The following is a 15,074-nucleotide window of genomic DNA, read 5'->3' as shown; positions in this document are numbered from 1 at the left end:
TTTTGGGGGTGGCTGGATGACAATGGTCTTTTCAAAGTCTTTGTGCTATGTAGCTGGAACATAGTCATGGGATTCGTAACCAAGGAATAAGTTTAGATTTATATCTTGAGTTTTCTAAGCTAACTTCTTATAGCACTTCGCAAGGCCCACTTTGGGGAAAAATTAAAACAAAAAAAAAATTTGTAGTAAGTGGAGGAGCAGGAACAGGAAGTGAGCCTGGCTTGCATGTGAAAGAAGAGTGTCAAGTAGAACTAACTTGAATTCTAATTAAAGAGTGGTGATAGGATTTTTTTAATGGTGGCAGTTGGCATGTTCATTGTATTTTTGTTGTTTGTTTGTTTTTTCTTTAACTCAAAACTGTAAGTTGCACAGCAAACTTGTATACAGGTTTTCTTTCTGTCCCTTTTGAGTATGGTAGTATTCACCTCTTGCTGATTCCATGTTCTTTCAGGATATTTGTGCTGAACTGCTGTTCCCAGATTCTTCCACACCCCTCCATGCTCCCTGACTTCACCTATTCATTCAATTGTCATGATAGTCACTTATTTTCTGCATCTCTGTAGTGAACATATAGTGCAGTGTACATACATATCAAATGTTTTAAAAAATTGTAGAAGATACATACTGAACAGCTAGTCCCTAATGAATCTAGCACTTTGTTTCTTCTATTAAAGTCCCAAATCTTTAATTTTTTTTCCTTGAGTCTGATTACATAGTCTTGTTTTGATGTAATTATTGATGTAATTATTCTTGTGCCAATAGCTGCCATTCAGAATTCTTATGTTCCAATGATATGTTAATGACCCTGCTTTATGGCAGCATAATCATCTGAACACTCAGTGACATATGCAGCATATGTATAACTGAATTGCATGTTGCCTGTCATTTTTCTGTTCTTGGAGCAAAGCAAGAATTTTCCCTGAACGTAGATGTCCCTGGGATGTTGCTGTACATATGTTCTAAAACATCTACTTGAAGCATCAATTTAATGCAATAAATACGTAAAAAACTTCTGTATTCTCACAATATGGGCAGCTGTTATTCATAGAAATAGCCTAGGACATGCAGTTTTCTACAATGAATTTGTAGAAAAAATCATAACTTCTCAGGGCAGTGCATGGAGCACTGTTGTGATGTGAAAGAGAACAAGGTGTGCTAAGTTTGATATTCGGGTTACTTCAGTGTCAGCTGAGGTAGAACAGTTTTACTCATTGTTTATGCTGATTTATACTTTTCTAATAAACCCAATAGAAATTGAGGTAACGCATCCAGAATCTGTACTGGTGCTTTATGTGTACATGCTATTTGACTTCAGTTCACAGACTAATGCGCACACATGCTATGTTTCCTGTGTAACAATCTTTGCCTTCTTTTGTGTAAGTGATAAACTGCATAGAAAGTGGGGAAGTATTGCTATAGTTCTTGTTCTAACCTTCTTCTGTTTCATCACTTCTATTAAAAGCAAGCAAAGAATCATTGTTTAGTAATGATAATGAATTTATTTTTTTAGGATCTGGTCAACACTGGACTCAGCACTTTCTTCTTTTTCATTGCCTCTGTAGTACTTGCTGCTTTAAACCATAAAACTGGAGCAGAAATTGCTGCTGTGGTAAGAATTTGAACTTCTTTATATATGACTCTTATCTAAGAATAACTTTTCCCTCGTGTTCATTGAATACTCCTGTTGCCATTGCCATCACAATTTACTTCTAATTTTACAGTTGGCTATAAGCTAATTATGATTTAAAAATTATTGACATCCTTTGAGTTGTTTGTCTGAAGGCAAGAACAAACAGAAAAATTAACTTGCAGAGAACACTAACAGTTGAACTTGCTTTGCTTCTTTCTCTATAGCTAGCTTAGTGATACTGCTGTATATTGCAAGCCTACAGAAAAGACAGAGCCAAAAATTCACAAGGAATTAGAGCTGCTTACATGTAGTTTGCTGAATTCTTCTTGCTCACTACAGATCATTTTTGTTCTGTGGAGTATAGCAGTACTTCAAGATTTAAAATCTAGAACAGTAAGGTCAAGCAAATTAATTTTGTGCTTGAGTTGGCAATCTTTTTTTTTTTTTTCTTTTTTCTAAACCTGGACATTGAAAATCACACAACAGTTCTGCAGAAGCATATAGGAAGAACTGCAAATTAGCTCCTTCTCCAGGCTGATGGTCTGGACTGTTCATCTTGTCATTCATTCGCTATTATGTGCACCCTGAGGAATGAACTGTTGGATGAAGAGCTGTATTCTTCTTTACAAGAGGTTCTTCCATTGAAGTTGCATTGCAGGATTTAATTGTTGTGTTTGTAGTCAGAGAACTTTGTTTTCTGGGATCATTGATCTTAGTCGTTTTTTCAGATTCTCTAGTTCATTGAAGAAGAAAAACATCCATTTTACATGCCATGATGATTTGTCAGTGCAAATATAGTAGAAAACTAAGCTTCTGAGGAATTTGTTGTGAAACTACTATTATTCTTGTTTTCAAAAATTGTCTTTGACAATTCTTTCTACTTCTTGTAGATATTTGGTTTCTTGGCAATGGCAGTGTATGCTGTGAACACATATTTAGCTATTAAAAAGTGGCGAATGAACAGCAGACAACAAATTAGTCGGCAGACCAGTGAGTACATACGTGCTCGGACAGAATCCAGAGAAGTAGATCATCGCCCTGAGATTCAGCGTCTGGATGCATGAAAGTGACGTTCAAATGGGACTGCAAAGGGAAACAAAGAAGTGCTTAACTCCCTCATGGAATAAAGGGTTTTTTCTTTATTTAAGGAAGATCAGATGGTGGCAAAGAATGCCCAGCCCTGCATATGTGCAGAGATGCATTGAGTCAGAAGCTGTTGTCATAAAGGCAGTAAATGTTAGTCATTCAAAAGCAAGATCCGCTTAAGATGTCCACATATATATACACATATATTATATAGCTTATATAATATATTTTATATATATGTATTGAAGTATGTTACTGTTTTGGCTTAACTGCACAGTACTTTCCTTCCCTCTCCCAAGTGCAAGCTCTGAATATACATGTTCTGCCACAGTTTCTTTGACTATTGTAAACACTAAGACCAGCGCTACATTGTATGGTTAATACAGGAAAGAAATCCATGAAAATTAAATTTAGTACATGCAAAAAGGAAGCGAGGGGCAAATAGCAATAACTTTAGCCATGTATCATGTCCAACAAACTCTCTAGATCCATCCTCATGCAGCCTTCGCAGTATAGCTGAATTCTCATCTGTAAGATCTGCAGTTTCACTGTTGGTGCACTTACGTAGCTGAAATGGACAACCAGTTCACATTTTTTTTGTTTGATTGATATAGTGTTGAGGTAGTTAACCTATGGGTTACTCTGAAATTGCCATATTCAGTTCATGCATGACCTTGGCCAGATTGGAATTTGTGCAAAGTTAGCACGTTTATGGAATGGTCACCATAATGCATCAAGTGCAAGTATATGGTTTTCTGCACATGTTGGGATATATTCTGTTTTTCATTCCAAAATGAGCAAATAAATATGCTCGGGAGGCAGGGTGGAGAAAAGGGGGTTGAGGGGCACAGTAGAGAAAGAAGGGGTTGTCATCCAATAGACTTGCTTTCCACTCATGGCTTTTTTTTTTATTTTTTTTATTTTTAAGGTTCAACCTTTCTGAGAAGCCTAGGGTAAGCAAGAACTAGTAAAAAATTATGATGTGTGCGTAAAGTGTTTCTAAGGTTGCAATATTGTGATTCATGTAAGGTAAATATTTTCCTTTTTGGAAGGTTGGTTGTTTCTTCTAAAATTAAAACTGTTTGTAGTAGGTAAAACTGATTTTTTTTAAAATTTCTGCAAATTTCTTCCCCTAATATTTCTTTGGTAAATGAGTTTAGATAATTGGAGGATAATACAGTTGTACTGATTTGTTTAGAAATAGTTTTACCTAACTGAAGTTTTCTTACTTTAATTGCTACTTCCAGTGAAGAGAAGTGTATTTTCTCTACTCAAAACTCAAATTCTGCAGTAACTGGTTAGACAATATCATAATGTTATTAGGAAGATGTCCCTTGATATTTTTTCTGGTTTTTAATTGATGTTTTTATGTAATCCATTATTTGGCATATGCATGAGGAAAATGTATGTGGGAGAAGATCTGTAGAGCTGAATTCCTTTCTGGTGTAAGCACATGAAAACTTCAAAATTAGTGCAGCTATATGCCACGTATGCCAGAATTTGTCACGTTTGACTTCAACATTTTTTTTGCATTGTGTTCTGTAGCTGTACTCTTAAGTGGATCGATGCGGTTAACTGGAGTCATAAGAACAAACAACAATACGTTGCAGATAGGTCACTTTTAAATATGAAAAACAGGTTATACCAAACAGAAGATAAATAGAAGTACCTGAGCTTTTTTTAATACCGGAGGGAACTGGGATAGTGACAGGTGTGAACCTAACGCTGCAATGTTTGAATCAAGCAACAGAGAATTATTTTGATTTGTGAAAAACTGGTGACAAAACATGTATTTTCAATTTACTGATGTCTACAGGGCATTTCACCTTAGTGGCTAAGACGGAGATTAAAATTCAGAAAGAGTTACTAATGAGGTTAAAGAAAACTTGCATTTTCTTAATGAGTAGTGGTTTACCAGTTACTATAATAACATTTTATTGTGCTTCATTGAAAGTTAATGCCAAAGGAAACACCAGTTTAAAAAAGATTGAACCATATAAGCCAAGCTGTAGTGTTGGGTTTAGAACATAGACATTTTACTGAGGTGGTGTCTCACCAGGATTACTGTGCGTTTCATGAGATGTAAATGACAGTTCCATGTTCAGTTGTGATAAGTTTGTTATTGCCAGTACAGTTGTTACAGCCCTGCTGTTTTTCAGCACTCTGCCTAGTATTGGCAAAGTTTGCAAGAAGTTTGTAGATATTGGCAATTATTAAAAGAACCTTTTAAAAAGTAGCACAAGCATACCCAGACTGGAATTGTAAACTGGTATTAAAGCTGTTTGTATAAAGATTGTAAAAATCCAAACAAACAAAACACCAAAAAAACCACCAACCCCAAAACACAAAACCAAACCAAACCACCACACCAAAAGACCAAAACTCTCTACTCCAAATGAGAAAACTGTCTTCTAGAAGATCCATACTTTTTACCCTCGTCTGAAATCCAGCAATGGAAGTTAGGTGATGCATAACAAAGGCTTTTCATTAGGAGTGTATCCTGTTTGCTGGTTAATGACAGGGAATGAAATGGAGAGTACATAAAAGAATGCCACCTCTCTTGTAATCCCTTTGCTTATTCTGGTTGGGGTTTTTTTGTTTGGGTTTTTTGGGCTCTTTTTTAGAGGTGTGGGAGATCTTGTGCATGTAAATCTATGAACTTGGTATCTTTCAAATCCTTACACCTTTCCTTAGCTAGAAGAAAAGGTAGCTTCACCTATCTTTTTCTGGAGTGAGATCATGAGAAGCTTTTGTACGTTTTAGCTGGAATGACAAATGCAGAGTTATACAGTTATGCTTCTAAAACAGTATAATACTTCATCGTGTAGTATACCTGAATGACCTTGAGTGTTTTTACATGTGAAATAAGTTTTCTTGAGCTGAGAACAGTATGCCATTATTTATTACTTACATCATGACTCGAGCTTAGCACAGCTTTCAGGGTAGAATTCAAAGAGAATAATAATTTAAATACTATCTGATACACTTTGTAAAACAAAAATAAATGTAAATTTGTAATTTCCTTATTTTGGAGGACCAAAGATGATTTTAGTATTGTATAGTATATGCTTTCTAAAAATGTAAGTTAAGCATTTATTACTCTACAGAGACATTATTTACTATTTGGATTATATGGAAGGGAAATAAAGTAGCTGTGAGACACAAGTAAATTGGAAACATTAAGATCATATGATATATGCACATTTGATTTTTTTTTTTCCACCAGACTTAATTTTACATGGTGTATTGAGGAGGTGGTAATATTTTAAGACTGTTATCCAAGCTGCAGGAAGAAAATAGGGTAGAAAGTTTAATTATTTTTTTTAAATTGCTTAGAAAAGTGACATTATATTGCTTCTCCCAGCCAGTTAGTCTTGCTTGTAATTGCTGAGCATATAGGGATAATTTCTTTTAGTCCTTAAGAGTGCTGTTTAGCTCCATGAAGAGACTTAAAGCCCACTGTAAATAAAAATAAATGAAAGCCAAACACTTGAACCATGTAGGAACGTGGTGCTCAAAACTGTAATGGTTCTGATTAGTCCTGTTTTGTCAAACCGAGCCCACAATCTCCATGTATTTCTGCACGTAGAAATGATTGCAAATTTTGCAACCTATGCAGAGACATCAAAACATTAAACGATAAGATATCATTGAAGCAACAGCATAATAATTGTGTAGTGTTGTAAGAATATATGCGTTCCTCTCAATCATAGAATCGTAGAATGGTTTGGGTTGGAGGGGACCTTAAAGATCATCTAGTTCTAACCCCCCCTGCTGTGGGCAGGGACACCCTCCACTAGACCACGTTGCCCAAAGCCTCATCCAGCCTGGCCTTAAACGCTATGTATGCTCAGTTTTGTCAGCCCTAGTTCAAATTTGTTATACATTCTTGTAGTGATGTGCAAACTGCCTACCACAGGAGTTTCTAAAACCATAATTAAGAGCTGATTCGACAGTTTCATCGCTTCTTAGTACAGTTGATGCCGCCTTACTCTCCACTTGTTCCTTTCATTTTGTATATTCGTGCCTCATCTATCTTACGCTTTAATATTTAATTTTTGTTAAGCCTTCTTCATTAATCTGTATAGTGTCTGCCTCAATATAAAGAAGATAAGAATACTGTGTCCAATGTCCTCTTGCTTAAGGGTGGTACTCTTCCCTTTTAGGATTGCTTATGATGTTTGGGCTAGATGTGCTGGGGGAAATTTTATTCTTTCCCCTAGAACTTTGGAAGCTAGCTAGTATACTGCATGTGTTTCTGTGTAAACTTTCTGGTCAGAGCCACATGCTTAGAGGTTGAGAGGATTAGAGATTAATCTACCTCTACCTTTTTTGAGAGACAAGGTACTGACTCTAGAGATTTGATGCCTATATTTCAGTCTGTGCTGTGTATTCAGAAGCATGGCATCAGCAATGAACTGTGCCTTGGAAGCAGCTTCTCATCTTTTGCTTATAAGATGTCTCTTACATGTGAATTTAAATAAAATCAGTAATTTGGGGTGCTTCTTCATAGGCTTTGTCACATAGGTTTCACTTTGCATCTCATGATACAATCTATAATTCTTTTATCCATTTGAATTTCACTATTGATTCTAGAAGGAAGATGGGAAAACTGGGGAAAGTTTCCAGTCTTCCCTAAGATAATCTTATTTTACCCCCCCCCCCGAATTATTTTGTACCATATGATGCTTGCCCCTTCCTAACACATCAAACTTATTGGTTCTTAAAATGCTGTGGAACAGAGCAGCAGAATTGATCTGCTACAAGCTGCATGTGGACTGTTATGAGTGAATTAACTGCTAGTTTTCCATGAACTTTAAGGTCCCTAAGCAAATTTGACAATTTGTCACCTTTGTGCTATTTTGGGGATGTGCAGGCACAGCAAATGCTTCTCTAATATGTGATTTTAGTAATGCGACCCTTTTTTCCCCCTTCTTCCTTAGTCCTTGTTCTATATCTGTTATTTTCTTGTCTTGTGACAACTTTGGAAACATTCCTACTTGTTCTGTTTTGTGAGGGGGGGAGGGGGAGAAACCCAACTCCAAAACCCCAAATAAGTAAGAATAATGTTTTTAGGGCACAATTTAAAACCAAAACCCAACTTAATAGCAATTCAAATAGTGTAGAAAATATCCTCTTTCCTACTCAGATGAGATACTGAACAGCTTTGTACATGAAAATCAGAGCATAAAGAACAGGTCTTAAGCTGAATGCCCTGGAGGCAAACATCTTCAGCAGGTACTTAGTTATTTTAGGTGGGCACAGTCTGATCATGGATTTGAGATAAAGGGTGAGGAGGAGAGAAAAAACCCAAATTTGATGCTTAATAATCCACTGCTTTCAAAATGATACATGAATGTTAATAATGCCCAACTGGAGAAGTAAAGATTGCTTCTGCACTTCATATAGGTGTGACACACCTTGAATCAGTAGTAAAAGTAGGTGTAGAAGTGTTTCTCTATTCCTAACTCTGGAGCTGTGCTGACTGTGTAACACATTGGAGAGAATCTACACCGATGTTGTTAATGGTGCATCTTAAAAACTGAGGTATGATGACAAATCGATGTAATTATCAAGTAACGTCTACTCAGCTGAAGTAGTTGGTTCACAGAGACCTGCAGGATGTAGATGCTTGCATGAGAAGGGCTCTATGTGTCTAGAAGAAAGGATAGTTGCAGACTAGCTTCTGCTCAGTCCCACTGAAATGAGTAAAGCCATCATGTAGCATTTCTGAAAATTGGTACTTAATTCTTGTTGTTTATAGCAAAATAATGGATTGTTTGGAGGGCCATCGAAGCTCAAAAAAGACTGTGCAGATAGAGCTGTGTGTATGAATTTTAATGACAACAAAATAATTTTAAAAAAACTGAAATAGGTACAAAACCCAGCAGAATGTTTGAAAACACTTTGTAGAAACTATGCTATATTCCTCTCTTTATTTTAACAGAGGGAGTTGGTTAAAAAGAAATTTATAGAAATTGTCAGGACATCTTTGAATGCCATTTTAGAGTTTTTCCTGGTATATTGTTTTCCCTGTTAGCCACTTGGCTGCCTGGATAGATCTGTTTGACAGTATCAGAGCAGTGCTGTCCAGCCTGAAAGGATTCCTTTGTTGTTTTGGTCTTATTTTTGCTTGTCTTTTAAAAATCTATCTATAATTTAACCATTTTTATTCTAAAAATAATCTTTTAAAAATCTGCTTACACTGTGATTTATGATAGCCTTTAATTTAGAGTATACAACACAATCTAATTTTCTTTTGGGATATGCAGCTTTCAAAAGTGTTCTTATATGTGCCCAGAAATGAAAGTTGTCTATTTATCATGAAAATGTGATTAAAGTTACCTATCCAAATCCCAGTGCAACTCTTTCAGATGTGCTGGATGGATGAGTTAGTGAAATTGCCTTTTAATCTCTATGGGTTAATAAATATTTTTTTATAACTAGCCACAGATATTCCTTTTTAAATTATACTTGGGAAACAGAAGATATTTAATTTTATATACAATATACATAGTTACCTTGATTGACATATTTATAACAGAGCTTTGTGTTTACTATGAAGGTTTTATCTGTATACCATGGATGTCATGGGTAAAATTTTAAAATGCCAGTTAGCATATATGGAAGGATAGGGAAACTATCTTCTTGAATTCAGAATAAGGACATAGGAGCATTTCAAAAAGCAATAGCCAGATCTTATTAATGGAGTATCTGTGTTTTTTCTTTTTTCTTTCTTTTTTTTTTTTTATTGGGGCTGGTCCCTACAGCTATTTTAATAACATCTGCATGTGAGTAACAGAATGAAATATGACCATCTGCCTCTTCTGACTGTCACGGACTATTGTCTAGAATATGGGAAATTTCAGGGTATTGTATTTGTTTTGCTTTGGACAAATATCTCATTAGACATTTAATTAAAACCTTCATGTGTTTGAAAGAAAATACCCTCTCTTAACTAGGCTGATTTATCACTTTTGGTAACCTCTTAATCCCAGAAGTATTATTGTCTAAATATTTTTAGTAATGTTACATTTATCCTGATGTCTACAGGTTAAAGTGGTTCTGGCTAGCACCCTTTTATTACAACAATTGCTACCTTCATTTTTCTACTGTTTATACTTTAATCTTGAATGTTTACTGGTTTCTACTTGTTGGATGTTGTGGAGGGAGAGTGTATCTTAGCACTACAGTTCATCCAGCTTTAAGTCATACATAGCAGTTCTGGAGTAAGAAAATACTTGGTTTATATATTGTGGCCAATATATTGCATTTTAAAATTGTTTCTATACTTAAGACACAACATTTATGACGTAATATAACAAATGAATTAGCTAATCATTATATCTGTCTAGACTTACTATCTTCTGTGTTAGTGTAATTTTGAAACTATTTGTATATGTTGAAGTTTGTAAGGGTTCAGGAACCCACAATAAAATAGTAAAGTATGTATTTATTTCTCATTATAATGCTCAATTTTGATTTGAAAGTTGACACTTTGTCTTTTCACAGAATTGTAAACAAATACCGAAAAACTGCTTCACCTAGTGTGCCTTCCATGTGTGGTATAAACACTTGTCATTCACAAAAATAGAGATGTAAATTTATTAAACCAGTAAACACTATTTTTGTAATGTGAGTCACTAATGCATCTCTGGCTTCATTGTGCTTTGTTTCCACTGATACCAGTTTTACGGCTACTGTAGTCATTGCTTTGCCTTTGTGCACTAAATAGTAAATCTGTTATCATGGCAAATCGAAAGATTGTATCACTTTTGCTCTGCCTTAGGTTGCTGCCTGAAAGATGGAGGAGATAAGGCAGATTGCTGATGTGAGCTAGAAAGTGCTCCAAATTCCTTTCCTTGAGACTTTTGGAAAGAGATGCTCAGTGTGGGATATCTGTATCCTCGGTGCTGATTCTGGGTCCTCGACCAGGCATAATCTAAACATTCTGATTCTAGCCCATAACTTATGGTGTCTGAGGAAGGAGCGTCCAGGCCTGACTGAAAGACTTTATCCCTTGGGGATATAGGTCCTACAGTGACAGATTTGTAATTGTCAACAGCTCAGAATTATTAGTCGAAATAGTGGGTTAGATTTCCATCTTGGGCTGAGCAAAGGGGATGCAAGTTTCCTTTTATCATATGAGCACAAGTCTGCTGTGTAATACCCTTGGTATTTTGCTTTTGAAGTAAGAAAAATTGTAATGTTTTGCCAAGGAAAATCTTTACAAGCATACTCTGTGTGTGAATGCAGAACCTAACTCTGCTGTCCTTACTCAGGCAAAATTCCCCATTGACTTAGGGGACTGCAGAACAGGTACCCATTTATCACCAAATCCTGATCAAGGATTTGAAGAATATCACAAGTTAGCAAATTTTCATATAGAGACAATTTACAGCCTTGAAGCAATTTCACATTATTTTGGTAAGTGTTCTTGAAGTCCTCAAACTGCACACAAGGCTAGCTGATAAAATAGATGCTTTTGCAGCAGTACCTACCAGCTGTGATCACTGTCCCCTCAGTATTGACAGCTGTAACTTACTGTGTAAGTGTAGCATCTTCCAGCTCTGTATGTCAAAATTGTGCTGTTAATGTTTGACCAGTTTCAAAGGCAAGGTAACTCTACAAGAAAACGTAACCTCCAACTCGTTTTTACACCAGTGATGATTATTCAATATGTTGTGTGCTTCTTTTCTGTTGGTTTTTATGTAAACGGAAAACACAAGCTGAAGAATTGTAATGTTTTGCAATACAGAAAGCAGTCCTGTTTTTAAAATCCATACTGTTATAGCATAATTTAAATGGTGTATTTATCAGTTTTAAATGTCATTTTGCTTTTCCAGTCTTTTGTATATGGGCACAATACTTTTTGTAAATTTTTTTTATTTAGTTGTCTTTCTGTCTTTTTTCTTTCTGATATTTGAAGATTTGAGCTCTATGGATTTTCATGGTACTCTTCTGATCATGTCTTCATAGTGGTAAAAGTCTGTATTTTTGTATGTAGGGAAAATGGTAGTTTTCTAACACTTATCTTGATCAATATAGTATGGAATCATTTGTGAAGGACTTCCTGTTTAATAAATGGACATATTAAAGTACAAAAACATTGTCTTCATCTGTAAAGGCAACATACTAACTCAGTATGCCAAGTGTTGTGGTTGATTAGTTAATAATCTGGTAAGTGGAGCTGCTAAATGCACTTCCTATGTAAGACAGTATCATGGGGTTAAACATCAAACCAACCAACCCTGTATGAGTTTTTTTTTGTGACTGTGTCTGACAAGACAAACTTCATAGATGCAGGAGTTAATAAAAAACCGTGTATAAGCAGTCCTTGATGAAAGGTTACATGTAGCAGAAAGCACATGGAACCACTTTATTGCTAAAGTGGTTGTGGTAGGATCGCTCTTGTGGAGGTTTCTCCATGGTATGCTGTAATGGACCGAAATGCTGTATGTTGTGGATTGCAGCGTTCCGGACTGAAAAGGAATTTTGGAGCTGAAATGTCAGAGTGGGTGGGTGATGCTCTGCCACCTCAGGGGCTGTATGGTGCAAGTCCTACCTGATGGAACTGGTATTTTTAGTATCCAGCCACTTTAGGTGCAAGGTGAAAGCACTGAGTTAATAAGGGTAAGAACTGAGGAAACGTATGGATGGTTGAATGAGTGTTGTGCGAAGATTTGGAAGTATGGATGATGCTCTTAAAACACTGCTGAAGGAGAACGTGTGTGTGTGTGTGTGTGGACATGGACAAAGGTGGTGGTACAGAAGGATCCACTAAGGAGAGTCATGTGCTTGCACAACTTGTCTGCTAGAAGATGGGCCAGTTCATTTTGCCTGTGTGGGGTTGTCAGCAGTGGTAAATTCTAATCTGTTGTGGTGTTGTGTCCATCGGACCTGCTTAGAGATCAGGCCTTAATGAAATCGATGCTCTTCAAGAAAACAAAGAGTTAAAGTGCTGGTCTTAATGCTGATGTTGTTATCCATGGTGTTCCTTGGTCAAAAGAACTTGTTAGCTGTTGAATTTAAAAAAAAAAAAAAGTTTTAAATAGTGAAGCTTCCTTCACTCTCTTGGGAAGGCTATAATTGATTTCTTATTTAATGGATCAGGCTAACAATATGTAATGGACAGCATCACAAATACATAGAATAAAAGCTTAGATATTACTTGGCCAAAATTAATATTGGAATCACTGTTTTCTTTTTCAAGGAAATAGATTGAAAAATTGATTTATTTTTTTTTTAAATACACTTATATTTTCTGGGTAACATTGTTTTACCTTCTGACCTAGAAGTTTTACAAACCATTCAGAGTACTATGAATTCTTCCAGTAAAGGAGGAATCTTTGTTGCCTTGAGTGTTTTTTGATGCAGTCCTGTTGACTCAGAAGAAAATCAAGGGTTGGTGTCTCCATCCTGACTTTTAAACCAATACTCCATGCAAAAAGGTGTCTTGGGTATCTTGTAACAAGATTCACATTCTCAGTGCTTATCTAAATTTCTTCTGCTTCCTTGATGTATTCTCTCTTTCTCTCTCCATGCTCAGAAGAGGATTAAAGGATGGCTAGGTGGAGCTTCTTTACGCATATGTAAAAATATAAGGTGATACGTATCTTGCATTTGCTTTTTGGGGGCAGTTGTATCCTGATCTTTGGAATGAAGCCACTTCATTTAATTATTTTTAGTCTCTTATGAGGATGGTTACAAGCTGCCTGCTATGAGGTTTAGTAGCAATATTTATGCTTTCTCATTTATTTATGCATTTTAGAAAGTACAGGTGTCAGAAACATGCACTGTGTTAGTGTTTGGTTACAATTACATGCTCACTTAATAATACAGGCTGCTGCTCTCCTAGCAGGGGAAGATGCAGCTATAAAATTCAGGCTTAGAAATTTGCACAATGAACTCTTACCAGAAGCATAATGAATGAAAAACATCTGCTTGCTATGCAGAGCATTAAATTGTCTTCTGCTTTCCAACACACTAGGCTGGTGGAAGTATTCTTCTCAAATACCACATAGGCAGAGATACATCACTTTTCACTCAGTATCTTGGAAATTACTTTGTCAGTTGGAAATTTACGACTTACAGAACTTTGAACAATATCAGGTGAAAAGCAAAATTAAGTGGAGTAATGGACAAAGTGTGAAAAGGGCAGTTGACCCTTTTATTTCAGTGAGAATCTAAACAGGCTGCCTGGAAAGGTCTTTTGAATTCCTTATAACATCACCTGTCCAAAATCACCACGCAAGACTGAACAAATCTCGCGCGGATAAGTATACAAGCTTTTTGATAGGAGGAGTTGGGAGAAGCAGGGGGAGAGAGACCTTCAAACAGTGAGAGAGCTGTATGAAGTCATTCATCTTTGATGCCAGCTGATTGTTTTTCCTTCTGTTAGTGGCTTTGATTCACAGCGTTGATATTGTAAGACTTCTTGCACTGTTTCTACATAGATTTGTTCCACACTTGGTATTGGGAACTCTCATCACTGTCTAGGTTTGTCTACTGCTGAGTGCTGTTCAACAAGCACAGGAATTCAAAATGGGAATAGCTGTGCTGTAGTTGTAATGAAGGCATGTATTGGCCTGTGTGGGTTTTGGAAGTGGCTGCTGTTTGGAACAAAACTGTACTGTGGTTGAAAAGAGATGTTTGACTCTGCTGGTACACCAAAATAAGAACTTCAATAAGGTCCCCATGCTGCAGGGGTAACATTATGCTTGTGTCGCAAATCCTGAATTGCATAGAAACCAGTGCTCCTGCTATTCTGATCTTGTCAGTTCAGGAAAAACAAGCAAGCAAAGCAAGCCAAAAAACCAGGCAGACTTTTCCTCTGCCCTACACTAGACTCCGAACTTAGTGCAATGTTTCTGGCAGGAGATGAACACAAGACTGAGTCAGGTTCCCCCCCCCCCCCCCCCGACCCCATCAGAATTGGCCTTAAAGTAATTATTTTAAATTAAATTTTTTTTTCTGAAATTATATTAATAAAATACAGAAGTGTATTTTATTTCAATCATGGAAACAGATCCTTTTAAATAACAGGCTGGAATCTTATGCAAGTGTTTGACCCTGGGAGCAAACTGCTTAGAAATAAATGAAATCATCAAATACTTGAATGCTAATAATGAGATTCTCTGGACAAGCAATTAATTGTATGCCTGCTAAAGTGGTCCTGAAGCAACTAATGAGCAATTTTGTTTGTCTCTTCTGTTGATTTCAGTAGTATTCCAGTGCAAAAAAATTACTAGGAAACCTTAGCAGATTTCAGGATATAATGTGTCTGCGGAAGGTAAACCCCAAGGGGATTGTTGTTTACAATGTTCCTAGTTGCCATGTAAGAGCCGTGTATCTCCAA

The 15,074-nt window shown here is 36.3% G+C and overlaps 1 protein-coding gene across 4 annotated transcripts in view; it reads left to right on the top strand.

Annotated features, from left to right (window-relative positions):
• CMTM4 (CKLF like MARVEL transmembrane domain containing 4) overlaps positions 1-15,074 on the top strand; it is an 82,202-nt gene that overhangs the window by 29,333 nt on the left and 37,795 nt on the right. Inside the window, exons 3-5 of one of the 4 annotated variants that reach the window (XR_012837595.1) lie at positions 1,511-1,609; positions 2,521-3,669; positions 10,229-11,823. The exons of 2 other annotated variants lie outside the window; for them this stretch is intronic. Coding sequence is in view for 1 of the 2 variants with exons in the window: in XM_075765667.1 (XP_075621782.1) it covers positions 1,511-1,609; positions 2,521-2,694 (273 nt within the window). In the remaining variant the exon portion in view is untranslated. Of the gene's footprint in view, positions 1-1,510; positions 1,610-2,520; positions 3,814-10,228; positions 11,824-15,074 lie in introns of those variants that run through there. One more of the 4 variants, XM_075765667.1, reaches the window with a different exon arrangement.

Source organism: Balearica regulorum, chromosome 13, assembly GCF_011004875.1.
Source record: "Balearica regulorum gibbericeps isolate bBalReg1 chromosome 13, bBalReg1.pri, whole genome shotgun sequence".
Taxonomy (NCBI): Eukaryota; Metazoa; Chordata; class Aves; order Gruiformes; family Gruidae; genus Balearica; species Balearica regulorum.
The sequence above is the reverse complement of the archived record's forward strand: the minus strand, read 5'-3'. Positions and strand labels throughout refer to the sequence as shown.